Source organism: Genypterus blacodes, unplaced genomic scaffold, assembly GCF_046128005.1.
Source record: "Genypterus blacodes isolate CSIRO-AG114 ecotype Tasmania unplaced genomic scaffold, CSIRO-AGI_Gbla_v1 ptg000030l_1, whole genome shotgun sequence".
Taxonomy (NCBI): domain Eukaryota; kingdom Metazoa; phylum Chordata; class Actinopteri; order Ophidiiformes; family Ophidiidae; genus Genypterus; species Genypterus blacodes.
In genome coordinates, this window is record NW_027466843.1 from 3,075,904 (window position 1) to 3,097,227 (window position 21,324).

Consider the following 21,324-nt stretch of genomic DNA (forward strand, 5'->3'; position numbering starts at 1 on the left):
TACAAGAGCGGAAAGATTGTGCTTTATTCAAAATTGGGACAACAAGATCTGCAGTGTTGATAACAGCCAACATTATTAACTCAAGTTTGAAGAGGTGAAAGCTTTAGCCAGAGACCAAATTGGTCATTTAATGTTAATTTTGTGACTTTGACATATTGTAAAGTAAAAGGTTGTTTGGTGGATGGTCATTACTGTATAGATCTATAATACAGGTCTGGCTTTGGTTTTAGTTTAATTAATCAAAAAGTTAGGAAACGAAATCTACCATTTTGAAAGAAAGTATATAATTAAATTGATAAGACTTTTGAAATTATCTGTCAATTTCACACACCAAATTCGTGCATCATTCCCAACATCACAAGTAAATAAAACTGCCGCTGACACACCTGGGAGTGGAGAGAATATGGTAATAATGTAGGAAACATGTATGGGTTTTGTTTTACCTGTGTGTTTTTTAATGACAGATGCAGAGGAAGTAATGTCAGAGTCTACACACACAGAGGTGGAACTATAAAACAACACTACAGTGGAATAGGGACATCTGGAGCTTGGCACATACAGCAATGAATTATTAACTTTGAAACATACAACTTACAGACATACACACATTTCTCTATAATCTGCTATAATACACACATACACCAAATCCAAACATACTGTATACATTTGCATTTAACCCCAAAAAATGATGCAATCCATTCCGTACACACCTGATACTTCCCCCCACACTCCAAATATACAGAGAGGAAGGTGTGATCAAATAGTTTGACTGGGCGAGCGCACACACATGAGGAGGCGGTTGTGTGTGTGTGTGTGTGTATCTCTGTATCTGTAGATGTGTAAACCTCCTGTCTGTGCATGCGTGTACGACATGGGAGCATGAGTGGATGTACTGTATCTCAGAGAGCAGCTCAAAGCCTTAACTGTCACACACAAACTCACATGCACCATGGACGCTCACTTGGCACACACAGACTCCATTTCCCACGTGTGTTTTTTTACAATAAACCCATTCAAGATCTTCGAACATACTGACAAATGAGACACTCTTCTCCAAAAGCACTGCCGACACAAGACATCCGTGCAACAGCATACATTTGATTCTAAGGCAATAATGTAGTTCCACAGGACTTGTGCTGTTGATGCGCTGTGCTGTTTGCACGCTGCATCGCCTCCTTCTCATAGTTCAATCCACAGAAATCTGTCATTCAGTGTATTTTTAGCACCATGGGAATCTCTCCTTCTGTGTGACTCCAAGGGACAGTTGTGAAAAATTTCCCTTCCAATATCCACTGAAAAAAAAGAAGATGAACAGGGATGTGTCTGCGAGACGATATCCACTTCTTTGTCAGAACATACAGTATAAACATGAAAGTCTCTCTTTCTGTGGCTATATTAACATCAGCAAAGGTCCAGGGAGATGCAAACTCATACAGCATGGTCACACAACATACCAGAATGCAAAGCTTTACATTTACATCACAGATCATGTGGAATTCTCCTTTTGCATTTATTTCATTTTTCCCATTCAGTAATGGTCATCTGCAGAAGCTTTAAGCAAAGGGAAAGGTAATACAATAATAAGCCTTTTTTTTCTTTGTACACACATACAGTAAACACAAACCTCATGAGTTTCACAACAAGACCTGAAGAAAACAAACCAAGTGCAGCCAGTGTGAGCTGGGTTGTTCAGACCAGTTCCCAGGCGTCAAAGGCAATCAAAATGTCTAGAGGTTCCTCTAAGAGCAGCCATCTGGTGACGGTAAGTTGCACAGATAAAGGATGAAGACTCGAGTCAGTATGGCCTCAGAACTCCTTTGTGCTGCCATATTGGATGAAATCATCAGACTCCAGGGTGGATGCTTTTTCATTTAGGGAGAAACTCTTCAACGCTGATTTAACAAGTTCGGTCAACCAGGAGTTGCCACTGCTCCTCTTAAACAAAACAACTTCTGAATGTGAATGCAGAGTGTGTGTGTGTGTGAGTGCGTGTGTGTGTGTGTGTTTTACAGTGTCTCCGTAAACTTGAATGGATCCCCTGCAGCCCTCTGTCCACACAGTGTACAAGGGCAGCTTCACGTTCAGTGCAACGACCGTCTCCTCCACAAAAAGCACGCTCAACACTTCCACCACTCTGAAATTCATTTTGATATCACATCCCTTTTTTCCCTTCTTATCTGAGAGTGCGATGAGCCGCTACGCAGCAGAGGGAGAGGGCCGTGCGCAACACAAAATCGTCCTCGGTACTAAGCCTCGTCCTCGCCCAACATCTGTCTGTGAGTCCAAGAGGAAGGGGCGGGCCGTGCTTCTCCAGGTCAAGGTAACAGTGGTGGGGCTGCACAGAGGTCAGAGGTCAGAGGCTGTGTCTGTAGTCATTTCCTGGTGTGAAGGCTCTCCTGGAACTTGGTGCTTGTGTAGCGGATATGGAAGCCTTTCTTGCTGATTGTGTCATCGCTATGAAAACGAATCAGCATAGTGTCTCCGGGTGAGTAAATCCCTTCCCTGGGCTGTGGAAGGAAGATAAAGGGAGCTTGTATGACAGATATTTGGCAGGCCTCTAAGTCTGGCTAAGATGGGTGTAACCATTCATTACACTGAGCCATTGGCACAGACGATACAGGAGAATGATCACTGGACTGAATCACGTTTCACCAAATCAATCGAAATGAATTCAGAACTAAAAATTGCAATCGCTCTTGAAACGAAAAATCGAAGTGAACCTGCTGTATGTTACAGTAATAAGCCAATGATTCACACCTCTACTAGCCAGGTCTAAACACCAAGGGCTCATATGCAGAAAGAGATAACTTGGTAACAGGAAGTTGGACTGATCTGGCCTGAGATGCAGAGTGAAAAGATGAATTTATATCATTTCTTTAAATCTGTTTTTGCCAATGAACCCAAGACAAAGATGAAAACAACCTCTCTTCTGGAGCCTTACCCCTGAACCACAGAAGCGGCCCAGTCTGTGTGAGTTAGCGTCATAGCCGTTGTAGAGCTCAATGTAGTCATAACCGCAGTCAGCCTCCTCCTCTACCTCGAAAGTGATGAAGGTCAGCTCAATGCTGTAGCCGTGTTCGGCCATCAGCAGCCACTCACAGTCAGTGTGGCCCGGGTAATTATTGTCCCCAAACTGGGAGTGAGAGTAGAGGTTCTTCTGGCGAGCGTCTGCTTTGAGGCGCCCTCCACACTCTGGATGCATGCAGGGAAAAAGTGTGTGATGTGAAATTTTGAACTTTAAACGTGTTTATATAATAATTCAGACATTTGTTGGGTTCTGCCCTGTGTGAGCAGTGAAAGCCAGGCCATGGCTGATGGTGAGGATACATTTACTGTGACACACCACTAGAGGGAGATATTGACCTGTGAAATACTTGGGCGAAACAAGCAGGAGAATGATGGGAACAGATTCAAAGAGGACTTGCACACGCACACACAAACACAAACAAACACACACACCTGTGGCATGTGAAGCTTGAAAGCCTTTCCTTTGCACTGAGGCGTCAGAGATGAATCGTAGGTACATCTTGTTGCCAGTGGACACCAGAGGCTCTGGGACCTTATTGCCACACAGTCGTCCTAAGATGGCTGCAGTGTCAGTGTCCCCATCGAAGGCCTCCAGATGATCATAAGCGCATTCCTGGTGCTGCTCGATCTCAAACTCAGTGAAGCTCTGCCGAGTTTGAGGTAAAAAGCAAGAAACCATTAAGTAACATTAAGTAAAGGTTACAGGAGAAGGTACATGCAGTGTCCATGTCTCATTAACAAGCTGTGGTAACTGCACAGGAAAGTAGTTTTGCCTTTTTGTCATGAAGCCTTTACCATCATCTAATGACTTCATGATCCATCAACCAAAACTTGTTGTTGCCTGTTAGATTACTTTTCACAACCGTTTCGAGTAAATCTAGAATGACGCATGTTGTGCGTAAAACCATGAAAAAATGTTCAGAATTTTACATTTGTCTTCATTCAGAGTTATTTGTCTCAATTTTATATTTTATCTAATCATCGGCAAAAGTACAGCTAGTACAATCTGAAACAGCACCAAGGGAGCAGGGGTCAGAGCTCAAAGTTTGATTAAGATCTTAATGCTGGAAGAAGTGAAAATTGGAAAACATTAAGAGGTGTTACGAAGCAAACTGACCACATAAATTATATGTAAAGAAATATGGCGAAATATGGCTTTTAATGAACAAAAACACCCACAAATGTCAACTGTCAGCAGCGAGCTCACGGCCGCAGTATTACAGATGTTTCTTTGATAGAAATCCTCTGCTTTTAGGATTCTCTGTCTCACTTTCAGATCTGTTTATCAGGTTACATCAATACATTTCTGACATTTAATGGCCCAAGATCAGACTCATACATCATCCTCCCAAAACTTGCTCACACACTCCCTTCTTGTGTATCATTCATGCTTGTTTGTTTTAAGTGTATTACTTTATCTTATAGTCATCTCAGTTTTGTCGTTTTGCTTGTGTATCACACTTAATAAATGTTTTGAATGATGAATTATGGATAAAACTTGCTATTAGTAATGTTATGATACATTTATTTTGTTATTTTGTAGCTTCTGGTAGTCTAAACGTTAATGCTACAGCTACAGCTAATGCTAAAGCTAGCTTCTTTGTTGTGGGAAGCTAAAAACATTTTTAAAAAGATGTTTTTCACAAACTACACAGTAAAGTTACATTATCTGAAGCTCTCCCCACTTCTTGATACACTTCTGCAGACGTTAACTTTTAGTTTTGTTTTGATCTCTGTGCATGTAAACAGCCAATGTCTCTAGCTAGCTTTTGCATTAGTCCAGAGATTTTTGAACAGCATTTCGGTGAAACATAGATTGTTTTCTTTGTTGATAAAAAAGACCAAGAAAAACAGTTAAATGTTTGTGCCAGACATTATCTCAAAATGCATAGATATTCTAGTTTTGCTCTAAAGATACGTTGTTGGAACTCTGAGGTCAGAGCTCCATCTGGAGTGTATGGAAACCTACTTGGAACCCAATTAATCGTTCAGCCCACTGCACATAGTTTTGGGTAGCTTCTTTGAAAGCTACTCCTGATTTACAACAGCTAAGCTGCTGCCACACTACAAGCTCCTGAGAAAAAAGTAGTTAACCCCAATGAAACTACTTCAAGGGGCAATATATTTCAGCTGTTTTCCTCTCAAAACAAATGAGGAAATTTAAAGAGGAGCATTTAAAGTAATTTAAAAAACTTTCTGCAGTGATTACCTTAACCATTACAGTATGACTTGTTAGTTTTTTTTAAACCAATAGTACATACACTGAGACATCTGAAAACGAGTCGGTTACAACAAAACCGAAAAGAGTGATTCTGTCACAAATGATTGATTCATAGAAATCAATAAATTTGATCATAATCATTTGAATTTGAAAGACTGCCTTTGAATGGGAAGTGTAATGCATACTGGGATATTATTAAGGTCATAGCAGTAGCAATAGCAGTTTGGTAAGAGGGGTCGTCATTATGGCCTCTACTAGTCGTCGGAATCGTTGATTCCCTTCATATGACAGAAGAATGAAGATACTGTGTACTGGGAGAAAAAAGAAGAATTTGTAGCTTTGCACTGCTCGCACACTTACACAGTCACGCTTCATCATCTAATTAAGTCACTGTGTCTCTAAAGCACAGATGAGTCAGCACCTTGCAGACCTCCCTCCCTCTCACACACACACACACACACTCTCTCTCTCTCTCACACACACACACACACCCATCCACAGCATCACACAGCTCTGTAATTGTCTCTGGAGCAGCGTTCCAACATGCTACCACAACTACCACACACAGACTTCTTTTGGGAGGGAGTGAGGAGAAACATGAGGATATGAGGACGTCGTTACTGAGGGGCGATGCTTTGATTCTCAGGATGTGATGCTTTCCAGATGTTTGAGTCTGACTCTGGTATCTGCCACACTGAGAGACACTGCTGTGCATTGTGGATCTGTGAAAACGCCAGATTAAGTGTGTGCATACGTGTGTGTATGTTGAAATTAGATCGGCATAGTTATTTGAGAAGGTCTATAAAACTATGAAGTGTCATAGAGCGAGTGTGTGTGGGCTTGTGTGGTTGTGTGTAGAGCACGCTTGTGATTCTTACAGCTCACATTGTATTTCCTGATTTGTGAGTGTGTGTTTTCAGTTACACACACAGTGAAAAGAGACGTGATCAACATTAATGATGGCGATGAGAGAAAATACACAGCACAACCGTGTCTCTGCAGAGTGGAAGTGAGGTGAGGGCATTAGAGCGTTTGAGGAGCCAAATCGTAATATTTTCCAGGCTTATAGGCTGAATTGTGTGAGTGTGTTTGTGTGTGTGTGTGTGTGTGTGTGTGTGTGTGTGTGTGTGTGTGCGGCAGGTGTGGGGCAGCTGAGGCTTGCACTGCATTTCTGTGTGTGACACCATTTGCCTGGGAACATGACTGGATTTTAGGCGGATTATCTGAAGCATGCTGTAATTGTGTGCATGTGTGCGTGTGTGTGAGTGCACAGACCACTCCATCACCTTGGCAAGCTGAGCATGCAAACAGTCCTAATTTTCTGTACATGCACCTGAGTCAGGACAAACTCCATTTGCATCCAGTTAACACTGTTGATCAAACACCATCTGTCTGAGCTAGAACCCTCTTTATCTATCGCACATACACACACACAAACACACACAAAGACTATTTTCTTATTACAAATCTCTTTTCAGTTTAAACCCTGGGTTACTCAAGTCAATCCTCTGAAAATATATTGGTTCATTTATAGTTGTTGAGGTCAAATGTAGAGACGATTATCTGTGTTGACACATAAATGCACCCACGTATTAACACACAAACACACACACAGAAGACACGGGGACACAGATGGCCACTGCTTAAGGCCTCTTTCTAACGCATGAGCACACGCTTGCAGTTCTCCTTCATACACTTTCTCTGCAGTCCACATTTGGGCTTCGTAAGTGGGACATGGGAGAGAGAGAGTTCATGAAGCAAGAGGGGGAAGGGCAGCCTGCAGCTTTTACATACAATATGACCTCATGTTATGAGGAAAGAAGTCAATAAGAGCCAGTGACAGGGCTCTCTCTTACACACACACACACACACACACACACTCTGTCTGCTGGCTTTCATACACACTTACTATCTTTACTCTGTGTCCTGGGGTGGCTGTGATGTCCCAGGTGCACTCCTTACGGCTCGGGTACTTGTCTGGCCAGTTAGGGCTGCTCAGGGTACCACTGGGGCTGTGGATCTTATGCTCACACTCGGCTGGAGACACACACACACACACACACACACACACACACACACACACACACACACACACACAGGGCAGAAAGGAAGTCAGAATCATAGCTGCACAGGAACAGGCCAGAGGAAATGGAGAGGGAACAGGAAGGAAAGTAATGAGAGAGAAAGGATTTCAAAGAAGCACATCCTGATGACAAGTTCAGTGTGAATTTCACACGAACACATGCACGCAAGTGTTACTCTGAACAACACGCTGCTGGAGTCGCTCCAGGTTTGAGTTTATGTACGCAAATAAACTTGTGGAGTATAAGTAGTCGTATTGATATTATTAGAATTGGTAGTAGTGCCTGCTGATAAATATACGACAATGTGAAATCAAATGTAAGTACATACTAAATAAATGAACAAATCAATCAATCAATTATGTGCTTTTACATGCATATAACAAACATGTCTGTACAGTAAAACGCACACAAACTTGTCACTTTTTGTATTTACTTATTTCTTATATAGTTTCTTATTACTTACTTACTTATTTCTAGTGTAAACTGTTACACCTACATGACCTGAGCTTATGTTGCAAACCCTGCAAGTTGTTCCAAACTCCAGTATCAGTTAATGTAAGTGTGTGTGTGTGTGTGTGTGTGTGTGTGTGTGTGTGTGCGCACGCATTAGACCAGCTTGACCCAGTAACCATGCAGAGTCATGCAAATCCAAAATCCCGTCACACAGCTTGTATCCATGTGCGGTTTACCATACAAAATATGTTCACAGGAAAGTTTAACATGTCCAGATGGACGCGTGTGTAGTCTGATACTGATGCATTAATGTCACCTTTGAGTGATGGTGGACACCTGCCAGAGCGATAGAGGAAAGGAGGAATGTAAAAAAGAAAACACACAGGGCCACAGAGCTGCATGCACGGATTTCAACTTCCCATATGTTTGAAACTCGAGTCTTTTTATGAGCAGAACCTTCAGTGAAGATGTGTATGTATGTATGTATCCATGTGATGTATGTCTCTTAGTGTGTGTCTACACGTTCAAAGGTTCAACATCAAAGGGCTGAGGATAGTAAATCAGTAATGCTGTCGTGTGTTGAGTGTGTGCGTAGACGGGAGTGTGCAACTAAATAAATTTTGTCCAGTTACCCCCCTCTGCGCAGACACACACACACACTGACACACACACCACTAAAACCCCAAATTTTGTAGTGGTTTGTAGGTAAAAGATCTGAATACACTCTACATTCTATATTAATCTCCTTACATGAACAGGAGTGTGTGGATGTTGATGTGTGTGTGTAACCCACCTTCCTTGCAGTCATGTTTGTTCTCGTGCAGCACGAAGCCGTGGCGACACTGACACACGTACGAGCCAACCGTGTTGATGCACTCGTGCTGGCAACCGCCGTTGTCTTTGCTGCACTCGTCTTTGTCTGTAAGAGACGCACGCACAACGCATCAATCATGGAGAAACAGCACACAGAGGAGGAGGAAGAGGAGGAAGAGGAAGAGGGAGGTCAGGCAGAGGAGAGGCAGGTCAGGACGAGAGGATGAGACCTTAAGGAAAGGGGAGGAAAGTTGAAGGAACGGACATGGAGGGGATAAGAAAGGGGAAGAGGAAGGGTTAGAGGTTCAGGGAATGATAACATAAAAGTATTAACAAAGACATAAGGAAGAAAAGGGGATGAGTAAGCAGAGAAGAGGAAAAGTAAACATGAACCGCAAGCTGAGCAAAACAAAGCGTTATTGCACGTTTCGGTCACACATGACAGCCGTTTAAGCTGTAAAGGATATGTTCATGTTCATAAGTCTTTCTTGAAGATAACACTCATGAGTGCTTTGGAAGGAATATGTGTTGCTGTCACGCTTCCTATTCTGGTTGTGATAGTTTTCCCATTCATTCAGCGAGAAAGGAGGGCCAAAATCCACAGTGGGAATTTTGCGAACTCTCCTCTGGCACGTTTCTGTTTATGACATAATGGCTCACATTACAAAAATGGCGACTTTGGAAAATACCCGCTCGCGTAGCTTCAGGCGAACATTAGGCAGCATTTTCTGCTCAGGGTTGTGGTCCACAGTACTCCTGTGTTCTTGAACTAGAGCGGGAAATTCTTCACAGCTCGTACTGAGGACAGGAGCGACAGCAGACAGCGTTACTTCCAACATATGAGCTATATATCAAGTTAGACGTCAAAAAACCCCGCCACCTTTCAAACAGCAGCATCAATGATTCCCAACTTTTTCCAAAATAGGAAAAAAGTTTACAATAAGGGGCATGATGTGAAGAGTAGAGTGAAAGAAAACGTCCAGTGTATTGGGAAATGATGACACACAGACAGCGACGCAAGGTCAGCTCAGCTATGTGTGTGTATATGTGTGTGTCTGCTCTATAATCTGTTTCCACACTCAACTCCAGGGCCAGAGTCAGGGCCGCTCAGTGGCTCAGTTCTGCTCCTCAGGTACCATCCATCTCTTCATCTCCTTTCCAGACGGAGTGGACCTGCTCTTTCCCTTCATGAAAGACTTTCAAAGTCCCCCTCTCTCTCTCTCTCTCTCTCTCTCTCTCTCTCTCTCTCTCTCTCTCTCTCTCTCCTTTTCATTTATGTCTCCTTCTGACCGCCTCTGCGCTCTGGCAGAACAAAGAGAGGGCCTGTGGTGAAGCTGCCCACAGATCAGATCACAGGGTGGAGCTGGAAGACACAGCTAATCGGTCCGTGTCTGCCAAGTAGACACTGATGTGATGTGGTGTGTGTGTGTGTGTGTGTGTGTGTGTGTGTGTGTGTGTGTGTGTGTGTGTGTGTGTGTGAAACACAGAGAGAGAGAGAGAGAGAGAGAGAGAGACATCACAGCCAAACCTCAACCAAAATTCTACAATCAAACTATGTGCTTTTAATGAAACCACTTAATCATGCTCTCTCTCTCTCTCTCTCTGTATGTGTGTGTGTGTCATGTGGTATTACTGTCTATTAGATCAAGATGACAGCTCATGCAAAACACATAACCGAGCCTTAAACACAAAACCAGGCCCAGAACTACGAGATCCCAAAGTCTGCTGTGACCTCCATCCTCGTCAAGAAAGCATGACAGACACTATACAGTTTGAGGTCACCTGCTGTCTGTACAGACACAAACACACACACGCACACATTCACACACACACACACACACACACACACACAGACACACACATCATCCAGGCACATGATAACGAGGCCTGAGTGGAGCTGGAGTCTGGAGTCTGTGTCCACCTCTGTTTTGAAGTAGAGGTAGTTTCAGAATTAAGCTTGGCCTTAACAAGGTTTGACACACACACACAGACACAGATTAGTAATACGTGGGAGGCCAGAGAACCCTCCCTGAAGCTGTTGAACACACACACACACACACACACACTTGGTTGAGCAGTATGCATCTTTAACTTCATGTTTTTGAATTTCCCCTGACACAGGAAGAAGAAGCAAACACGTGAAAACAAAGTTGTCCTTCTGAGCTGATCGGTTTCACTATTTCCCTTTTAGTCATTATGTTAGCTTAAGAAAAGAGAAATGTAGATCTTTTCTTCAGGACAACTTCCTTGACTTGATGTCGACATCAACAAATTCCCGGAAATAGTGAGATTTGTTGTGTTTAAACTGGGGAATCACATTTCCCTGAAGAGGAGAATGGATCAAACTGTTAACCACACGACTCTAAAGGATCATCCATTCCCTCCTGTCACACGGTAGACCAGAGCCAGTCAGGTATGCTGATGGTGAGCTCATGTTACCTCTGACCTTGAGCGAGGTTGCCATCTTGCTGATACGACCACGAGAGGAAGAGCGGCCGCGCTTAATGTCCCGGCACGACTCAAAGACAAACATACGCTCCTGACACAGTGCCAGCTTGTCTGAGGGAGAGAGGGCAGAGCGCAGAGTGGGTACATGAGGCCCTACGGCCAGCTGAGGCTCGCCACTTACACACAGACACACACATACACACACAGACACACACATTAAACCAGAACAAACGTGGGCAGATCAGACAAAATCTGAAAATTCATAATTTTTTTCACAAGTTTGAATGACTTCTCCATACCACCCTCTCTCTCTCGCATGCCCTCACACACACACACACACACACACACACACACACACACACACACACACACACACACACACACACACACACACACTCACACACGCTGTACCTGAGAAGAAGTGTGCCTTGAAGCCTTTCTTGGAAACGGTGTTGTCGGACTTGAACTCAATCCTCATGTTGTTGTACTGAGAGGTGATGACCTCAGGGACCTCGGTGCCACAGTATTTACCCTGCAGCTTGGAGTCGGACGTGAGGCCACTGCGCACCTCCACATAGTCGTATTTACACACCTAAACACACATAAATAACATTCGATCCAATTTTCACACAAGTTGTATGTCCACACAAACGTAAATGTTGTTTACTGCTGCAGAGCGCGAGTTAGTATTTTGATAATCTCACGTCCATTCAGATGACGCTTCACACACTTCACACACTTTACACACTTCACACTCTTCACACACTCACCTCGTTCCCCTCCAGCTCAAAGGCCTCAAACTGCATGGAGATGCGGTACTGAGTGGGAGCGACCACCTGCCACACACAGTTTTTGTTGGGTGGATACTCTTTGGGCCAGCCGGGAGTGCTGATGGTCCCGTTCAGTTTAGAGAGGAGGCCACCGCATGCCGCTGAAAACACACACACACACACAAGCACGTACACCCGTATAAGCACAACCACATGCACACACACATATCAGCACATCAGTTCATCAGATTTCTGTCTTCCATGTTTTATTGCTGTTTCCACAGATTAAATTAAAACAACAAAAACACTTGAAGAACAATAACACTTTTCCCTTAAACAGCTTTGGTTCTCTGTGAGCCTCTAAAGTGGTTTGCAGTGGTTTCATCATGTGGCTGATCGCAGGTCGGGAATCTATTTTGTGGGATTGCAGCATGTGTGGCACCATAACAACAAGGCAATGTGGCTTTGTGTTATTTCCTGTTGACGGTGGCTTTTTCCACACACGCACACACACACACACACGTACCTTCACAGCTCTTCTTGTCAGGGGCGAGTTCATAACCTGGGTCGCAGGCACACTTGAAGCTGCCAAGAGTGTTTACACACCTCTGTTCACAACCGCCATTGTCTGCCTTGACACACTCGTCCTCCTCTGAGAGACACACACATGTGAACACACTTTTTCAGACACAGCAAGAGTAGAGCTGATAAACATCCCAATGGTTAAAAACCCACGTGACTCTCTCTCTCTCTCTCTCTCTCACTCACTCACTCACTCACTCACTCACTCACTCACTCACTCACTCACTCACTCACTCACTCACTCACTCACTCTCACACACACACACACACACACACACACACACACTCACACACACACACACACCTTTGAAGAAGTTAGCAGCGAAGCCAGCCTTGTTAACTGTGCCGTCGGAGACAAATTTCATCCAGAGCGTGTGTGAAGTGGAGCGCACGTCCTCCGGTTTGTCGTAGCCACAGAATCGACCAATAAGAGGGCTTGATTCAAGAGGGCCGTCTCGAACCTCCAGGTAGTCGTACGCACAGCTGTCATGTCTCTCAATCTGAACAAGTAACAAGCAAATGGTGGCATTGGAAATTTAACCGACATAGAGTAAATATGGGTAAAATGTGTAAAATGGTTGCATTGTGTCAAAGCATTTATAAAATATTAGCATTTTTGAAGGTTAAAGGTTAAAAAACAAAAGGGGTTGAGATGAACCTTGACATGACAACATGTAAGATCAAGGTTTAGGTTCAGATTGACGGTCACTGGGGATTGAGGGACATTTTTAGCAGCTTTTATGAAGACCTCACCTGACAGCTCTCGCCTTCGGTCTCACAGACACACACACACGGACACACACACGCACCACTACCTTTATTAACTTCCCAGAAACAGCCACACGAGCGTGAAATCTGACCCAGACATTCCGAGGCAAGGCACAGAGAGGGAGAGAGAGACAGAGAGAGAGAGAGATGACACACACACACACACACACACACACTGAGTCACCTCAAAGGCCTGGAAGCTGAGCCCGACATTGTATCCCTCAGACACGGCGATTCTCCACACACATTCTTTGGAGGGTCGGTAGTCATCGGGATAGTTTGGAGACTGGATCTGACCCGAGTCCTTGGCGATCTCCCCTCCACAGATCGCTGCATTGGGGGCAGAGGGAAACCAGGAGAGGAGCGGGAAGAAAACGGGATCAATCAGTGGCCCCGGGCAACAATGACATTTGTGTTTGTGTCTGTAAATAACACCATGCTGCATGTATTGGAGGATGAAGAGTTTCAGCACCTTCATAAACAGCAGCGAAGCCTTTCCCCACCCAGTTGCTGCTACTGCGGAACTCAATCCACATTCTGCTGTCAGTGGAGACCAAGACCTCAGGAACCTTATCTCCACAAAACCTACCTGTAAAACACACACAGACATGCACACACACACACACACACACACACACAGAAAAACATATATAAAACTCGAGAAAACAGCTGAATAAATGTATAAAATCCCACCACAGAAGAAAACAAACAGCGATGGATACGAGACATAAAAACAAGCTTGTGATTATTGTCCAAATCTGCAGCTGTTTGAAACATGCTGTCACTTCAGCAGGACTAGAGAGGGAGAGAAAGACTAACAGGATGAAACACAAAGAATGAATCTTATTAGCGCTGATTCTCAGACAATAGAGGGCAAGTCTAAACACCAAAACACTCAGAATATGGCAGCCACATATCGACAGGAGTTGGCTTGTATTTGGTCCTGCGATGCCAGAGCACTGCCGCGCGTGTGTGTGTGTGTGGTTCTTACCTAAGAGTGGAGCTTTCCTCCAGTAGCCATCCCGAACCTCGATGTAGTCATACCAGCACAGGCTGCTCTTATACAGATCCATGGTGGTGAAGTTGAGAACAATCTGGGGAGAAATCATTTTATTCTACGTCACTTATATACATGAATGGATTGGAATGGTTCAGGCCTGACAAGGCATTTGCCCTTCAGAGAAATAGGGGGTACGTTTTGTTAGCATTGCGCGTGTGTGTGTGTCTGTGTGTGTCCACCTTTTCTCCAGGCGTAACAGATATTCTCCAGACGCAGTGTGTGTATGAGGGGTATCCGTTGGGGTAACCAGGGGACGAGAAATTGCCTGTTGACTCTTGTAATGTTTCACCACAAGCTGCAAACACACACACACAACGAGACGGAGTAAAATTTTTTTGCTAGTGTTCTTTAAAAACCTTTCAGCTATGGATGAATATGCTAAATATGTAGGTTATCTACTTAAGTTGATTTTCGCAGGTAGTACTTAAGCTATCACTGTAATAATATGGGCTGAGAGTACTTCATCCACCTCTGAGGATACACCCCTCTCTGGAGTTCCACACCATCGCTCCTTACCAAAAGGAGGTTAGCCAAATGTGCCCCTCCTCTCCCATCATGCACGCTGTTTACCCCGACAATGCCCCGGGGCGCCGATCATCTGCCAGTGAATGTGGTATCAATCAAATGTGTCCTCATAAAGTTGGAGTTCTCAGTCTAGCCAGCTGAGACACTCTAAGCCTCGCTTCATGTCTCCCCCTCTCTGCCGTGTTAAAATGGCTTCATGTGACATTATACACAGTGATTAGGACTCACATGTTAGACATGACTTGCATATTTAAAGATATGTAAGACTGTCAGAAGGTTTTACAAGCAGCGTTTTGTTTGATTGGTCAATATTGGTTGTTAGAATTGTCAGTGCAGAAATTGTGACAAATGAAATATTCCTTGTTTGAGCCAACACACTCTCCTTTTCCAGGAATCCTAACACAGACATAATGAGCTTATGTGTGAACTAACAACTGGGATGTGAGTGAGAAGGATGCCAGCGATTGAGTCTACGAACATCACAGCAGGGGTCATATTCAGAGCAGGTCCAGACCCACTCACCAGGGAGTCCACATGTGCCAGAGGAGCAGGCGTGTGCACACAAACTGATGTGTGTGTGTGACCAGATGCAAGTGGACCGCGAAAGACACATTACGTGGAAAAACAAATGGCTTGACGTCACCTCAGTGCTGAGGAGGGCGGATGGGCGGGCCAATAAACGCCAAGAGCTCTATCTGATAAAGAAGGGTCTTCTGTTGTCAACAATGACGTCACCACACGTCTCACACACGTCTCTCACACGCACACACAGGCTGTGGTCTCATAGAAAATATATCAATACCTGGACATCTATACAGCTTCCTTGCCTGTGCAATGTCTCCTTTACTGAGCCTGGTCCGCTGGCCGATAGAAGGTCGGACCCCGTTTTCATCTCTGGACGGGAGGATGGTGTCTAAAAACATCCCGCTTCAGGAGATAAAGAGAGAGAGAGAGAGAGAGAGAGAGAGAGAGAGAGAGAGAGAGAGAGAGAGAGAGAGAGAGAATGGATGGATGTTGGATGTGGGTGCTTTATCAGGACGCAAGCCTGACAGAGCTTGCTGTGTTCTGTTCTTTCATTGTTTGGTCTTATGTCTTCTCTATAGAATACGCCGGCACTCTGAATGTCTGAATTGTTCCTCTGTTGTGACATCGGGGTGAAAAAAAACACAGGACTGTTCCACTAAGGTTCAGACTGCTTACATACATTTTTACGTGATCACAACTCAGGGGCAATGACACGGTTTGCTCCACCCATCAGATTTCGCAAAACTATAAAGCGACACACCGGTACAGAGAAACTTTGCAATGCACTTTTCTGTCCGGCAGGCTTGTAAGATTCAACAATATGATATGAAATGAGGTAATAGTTACCGTGAGAAGGTGTTTCTGGCATAATGCATGATGCTATCAAAGTCATATGGCTCCCCAAGAGAGTTGACTTCCCCTGGTTCCATCTTGAGAAAGTTGTACTCCTGGCCTGGTAACCATACAGTGCAAATACACACACACACACACACACACACACACACACACACACACACACACATACATGAAGTGTGCTTGAACAGATAAGTCATTTGACACCTGTCTGCCTGTTAAGTGTGGCGGTGCAGAGGAGTGTGTAGGATGAAGAGTGAGAGACGCTCCTGCGCTCTGAGGGACTTCACAGCTATTAGAAATCTCATTCACACTCCCACAAAACAGGACGTGTGTGAATTCAGAAGCGTGTGTTCCCCCTGCTTTTCTACAGCTAAAGAGCAACTCTTGCTGGTCATTCCAAAAGAGGTGCACTCTGGGTATTGAATGAATGAGTCTCACCTGGTTGGATGTTATCCCGGATGATTGTCACGTGGTTGTCGCGGTCGGGCCGCGTGTGCTCGTGCCAGAAGCCGATGACATGGCCCAATTCGTGCACCACGATGCCAAACTTGTCACAGTTCTTGCCGATGGAGATAGCCTGGGGCCCGTTACCACGACGACCCACATATGAACAACACCTAGTGAGCATTAGTAGAAAGTTGATAGCCGGGAATTAGACAAGTGACATTTAACTAGCCTCACAACAGAGGGAAAAGCCTGAGTAGAACTGCATTCAATGAACACCAGCACTGAAAACATACAGTACACACACCCACAGGCATGAGGATACACACACACACACACACACACACACACACAAAACATGCAAGCACACACAGTCTTTTCAGGATTTCCTGCCTGTTACTACATCCACCAGAGGAACAGTGTGAGGCTTTATTTACACACAATACTGCGATAACGCTGCAGTTTCATAACCCAAAGTGAATGAGCAGTGAAATGTTGTATATCACTGCTCACACACACATACACACACACACACACAATCAAACACACGTGTTCTCTTTCTCTGGGAGCCCAAGACATCCGTGCCAGGCTCACAAATCTGATTAAAGTTATCCAGTGAGCTAACTGCACGGCGAGCACCAGGAGCCGCCGGGACAGAGACAGTCTGCATATTTCGAGCCACTGTATGCAGCTTTATCAGTGCAGCTCAGGTACCATAATGTACACACACACACACACACACTCTCTGTCTCTCTCTCTCTTTGTCCCGCACACAATATACACACACCACACATCCAAGCAGGGTATTTATATATCAGATTAAAGGGTCTAATCTCTGATGCAGCCGTCTTATCACAGCACATGAGACAACGGGCCCTGTCAGTCTCTGCAGGGTTTTGGCTCATTTAAATGTCTGCAACATTTAAAAATAGAAGGTATTTGAAATGTAACTTTCATAGCCCCACAGAGGCTTTGATGGGCCCATAAGTGCAAACGTATGACAAATGTATACAAGCATAAGAACCCACAGATCAATGATCTCTATATGACTGTATGGGAATACTCTGTCTCTGAATTTGATCAAACTCTTACATTGCTGTTTTATTGTTATTGTAATTGGACTGAATCAAGTATAGGTAACAAGAATGTTCAGTTTTGAGTCAATGAATGCAACCATTGGAAGTTTTCTTTACTTGGCTACATCAGTGAAATACTTTAATGACTGAAAGTACTTGGACTCATGCAGATAGTTTTGTTTTTGAGGTATTAACTGCTCAAAATGTTGAGGAAAGGAATGGATTTTTGCATTAAATGGTGCTCGAATCAATTGAAATGTCCCAATAGAAACAGTGTGTGTGTATTTGTATCATCCTTCAGCATGGAGCTTGTGGTGTTTGTCATTCTGGAAATTTTGTAACGGCTGCACAAAATGTCAGCAAATGCGTAAAACCATCGAGGAGCAACTGCAGATAATTTAATTTCTAGACTCAGCTACATTTCCGGCTACGACCCAGACTTTTAACCACTTGATAAGTTAACTCCCCAAACAAAGCAGGTTAAAGTACCTTTCTTCAACCAACTGTACCAGAGAGAGATCAAACCAAAAGTACTGATTTCAAAAGTACTGCAAACTGCCAGATCATCCAAGAGCCGCTACTGTACAAACACACTCTGACCCCCATGGCACTGCCACTGTCTAGAACAATGAAGTGGAGGGTATGAAAAAAAAAAGTAACGTACAGACACTTTAAGCCGAGCAGCGAGATTGGTGGGATGGGGAAACAGGAGCAGGACAGGAAGGAAAGTGGAGCCATTGTTGAGTGACCGCGTCGACTCTGGCTGTGACAAGGTCACTGCTGAACGTACACACACGCATGCACACAAACACACACACACACGCGAAGAGAGTGAACTCACCCGCAGGGTCTGTAGGTGAAAACAATGTAACTCTCCTCATCTGTCTTCTCAATGAAAGTAACACACGTCTGTTTCTCCCAGTGACGCATGGCTTGCTTGAACATGGCCCTCTGACTACCTGAAACACACACACACGCACACGTACATTTTGGACTTGCTGGCGGTGTCAGCGTGTATTGTGCTGCAGGAGGAGACCCGGGTAAGCTGCTGACCGGTGAAGTTTCCTCCTATGACGTAGGGAATGACTCCTCCAGGCCAGATCCTCTCTGCTCGGGATGTGGCCGCTCGGGGGAAGCGACTTTTCACATCCAGCCCAGGCTTCACACCTTTCCCGGTCTGGCTCTTGGGACTGGTCGCTCCTTTTGTGATGTTTTTAGGGAGATAATCTAAACAAAGCAAAGCAAAACCAATGAATCGTGATTTACCCATATCCTTAGAAGTGTTGATTTAAGTGTTGGTTTCTACAGAGATGAATGGAAAGCAAAGGCACCATGGTGAATCTAAAAACCGATGCACAGTCAATTTAATCTACAGTATATAGGATTTGTAATTAACTGCCTTAAATACCCAAAAGTATTATTATGATCCACTCACCTGTGTTGTAGCAGCAGAACGCAATGAAAAAAGTCTCATTTCAGGTCCTTACCTAAGCCAAATCTGCGTATTCTTTCCAGCAGAAGGTATAATGATCCTCTCTTCTTAGATATTTCATGCTCGTCCAGGCCTCCTGTCAAACACACACACACACACAACCAAAAAGCCAAATCTTTAAAACATTATAGTTCCTCTTCAGCTGTTGTCACATGATGACAGCAGTGTTTCTCTGGCATAAAGTCCTGATGAGAGCGCTGATGTGTCCACTCACCAGATGTGTGTCCCTGCCGGGAGTGTGCATGCACGTTTGTGTGTTGCATCAGGTCTATTGTCCTGTCGATCTGGAACATCTTTAGATCCTCTTCATCTAAAGCGATGTCTCCCCAGAAGACAGCTGAAGATTGGACAAAACAAAATCATTATCAGTTAGCCGCATCACCACCGCCACCGTGTCTGTGCTCGTATTCGTCAAAGCTTCATTGTTGTTGACAATGACAACACATCCTCATTGTCGTCTCCATCAGCCCTGTCTTTTTGTCGTAGGTCTCACGTCTGCTTGTGCTTCCTGGGTTTAAAATGGGTTTAACAGAACCTTAATGTGTATCAGACTGTATCAAGTTGGATGCATGTGAGATCCCCTGCATGTCGTCCATCTGCATTGGTTTACAGACAGATGGATCACAGCTGCAGAAACCATGAGGGAAATTCACAAAACATGACTCTGGTGGGACTCGGACCCACAAACTTTGAATCACTCGTCAAGTATTTGACTAGAAGTCCAATGCGCTATCCATTGCGCCAAAGAGCCACACAGCACCAATTCTCATTCAGCATCAAATTGACATTCATTGATTTAACGTAATTATGTAAAACATGACAAATGACCCCAGCTGATCATTTCAAAAATAAATCATCACTTCTAAACAACCACAACATTACATCCTTTAAATGTCAAACATGTTGAAATGATGACTAGATTTAAAACAATAACTATTATGGACACACTAATGTTTTCAGTGAATTTTCTGTGTTGTATTTAACATAAATGAAGTTGTTTCCTGCCAAAGATGAATAAATGCCGGTGTGATGAGAAAAAGGAGCGACACATGAGGGAAGTACAACATGCACCTTTCCACGAGGCAGTACAGTAGAATTACACATCAGATTGACGTATGATACATTTCATCATTCCAGGATGCAGCTCGGGAATTGTCTCACTGTTGTGGTGAGGTCATCAAATGAATTAGATCTTAATCAATGAACAATGGTCTGTAGCGCTCTCATTTCCCTTCCATGATGGGCGGCTCCGTTTAAGTGGAGAGCGCGGTGCAGTACAGTACAAGTCTCTAATTGGTCTAGAACTGTATTTGTAATTTAGAACTTGAATGAACTTACTGTGTGTTGATATTAAACAGAATCGCGCTCCTGCAATTTGCTTCTTCGCATTTATCTCTAAGTCTGAGATATTCGATAGCTCAGGTAAGAATGGAGTCACATTTCCTTCCTCCTGTACCTGCCATGATGCTTTCAGGGCACAAATCTTTTATGAAATGTAATATTGAAGTAGTCTGATGAGGACAAATTGGAATGGTTACTTAAGTTACGTAACTGCAGCCTGGGAAAGAAGACGAGAGATGATATATTCAGCCTCATAGCTGGTATCTTTCTGTTTGTACGTTTGTGTTTCATATCACGTTTCTGTTTACTATCAATGTGAAGGCCAGTTGGCTTGTCTGCTTTGTTCAATGTGAAACCCTCACTTGTTGGACTGCGTGAGTAACGGCAGCGCGGCAGCCCTGGTTCTGCTTTTCCTCAGATCTGTGGTGTCATTTTTGTTTGCGTGACACACAAATGACAATAAAAAATACAACTAAATCCACAAACACCAGGCTGTTGAGTAAATATGTCCTCCTGTGTGGAAGAATGTACGTCAGTACAGACAAAGAAGTAACTCTCCACATCGTTCCTTCTCCTGCACGCTGACACTGTCCAGCGATCCAGACTATGTGTGAGACTTTGGCTGGTCACACTCCAGCATTGCCTCTCCCCTTCACCCCCCTCTCCCATCCCTTCATCTCCATCTTCTCCCGCCCGCTCCTCTCGTTTTCGGCCTCTCTCTCTCGTTCATCCCCTTTCTCCCCTCTGCCTCCAACTTTCCATCCAGCCGGGCCAACAAACCGTCTGCTGGAAACCTTTTTTCGATGGCGCCGTCTCACGCATCCGTGCCATCTTTATTCC

General features: G+C 44.2%; 1 protein-coding gene across 2 annotated transcripts in view; it reads right to left on the minus strand.

Annotated features, from left to right (window-relative positions):
* Window positions 1-1,232: 1,232 nt before the first annotated feature.
* Window positions 1,233-21,324, minus strand: part of tll1 (tolloid-like 1) — a 30,949-nt gene continuing 10,857 nt past the window's right edge. The window contains exons 2-22 of one of the 2 annotated variants that reach the window (XM_076145199.1): window positions 19,358-19,480; window positions 19,139-19,219; window positions 18,705-18,878; window positions 18,493-18,610; window positions 16,570-16,748; window positions 16,123-16,228; window positions 15,554-15,678; window positions 14,406-14,521; window positions 14,158-14,260; window positions 13,639-13,755; window positions 13,351-13,496; window positions 12,703-12,898; window positions 12,343-12,468; window positions 11,817-11,977; window positions 11,458-11,638; window positions 11,038-11,157; window positions 8,579-8,704; window positions 7,158-7,285; window positions 3,460-3,673; window positions 2,942-3,192; window positions 1,233-2,507 (exon numbers count right to left, since the gene is read on the minus strand). In XM_076145199.1, the coding sequence (XP_076001314.1) occupies window positions 2,373-2,507; window positions 2,942-3,192; window positions 3,460-3,673; window positions 7,158-7,285; window positions 8,579-8,704; window positions 11,038-11,157; window positions 11,458-11,638; window positions 11,817-11,977; window positions 12,343-12,468; window positions 12,703-12,898; window positions 13,351-13,496; window positions 13,639-13,755; window positions 14,158-14,260; window positions 14,406-14,521; window positions 15,554-15,678; window positions 16,123-16,228; window positions 16,570-16,748; window positions 18,493-18,610; window positions 18,705-18,878; window positions 19,139-19,219; window positions 19,358-19,480 (3,026 nt within the window). In that variant the 3' untranslated portion in view covers window positions 1,233-2,372. The remainder of the gene's footprint in view (window positions 2,508-2,941; window positions 3,193-3,459; window positions 3,674-7,157; window positions 7,286-8,578; window positions 8,705-11,037; window positions 11,158-11,457; window positions 11,639-11,816; window positions 11,978-12,342; window positions 12,469-12,702; window positions 12,899-13,350; window positions 13,497-13,638; window positions 13,756-14,157; window positions 14,261-14,405; window positions 14,522-15,553; window positions 15,679-16,122; window positions 16,229-16,569; window positions 16,749-18,492; window positions 18,611-18,704; window positions 18,879-19,138; window positions 19,220-19,357; window positions 19,481-21,324) is intronic. The other variant, XM_076145198.1, reaches the window with a different exon arrangement.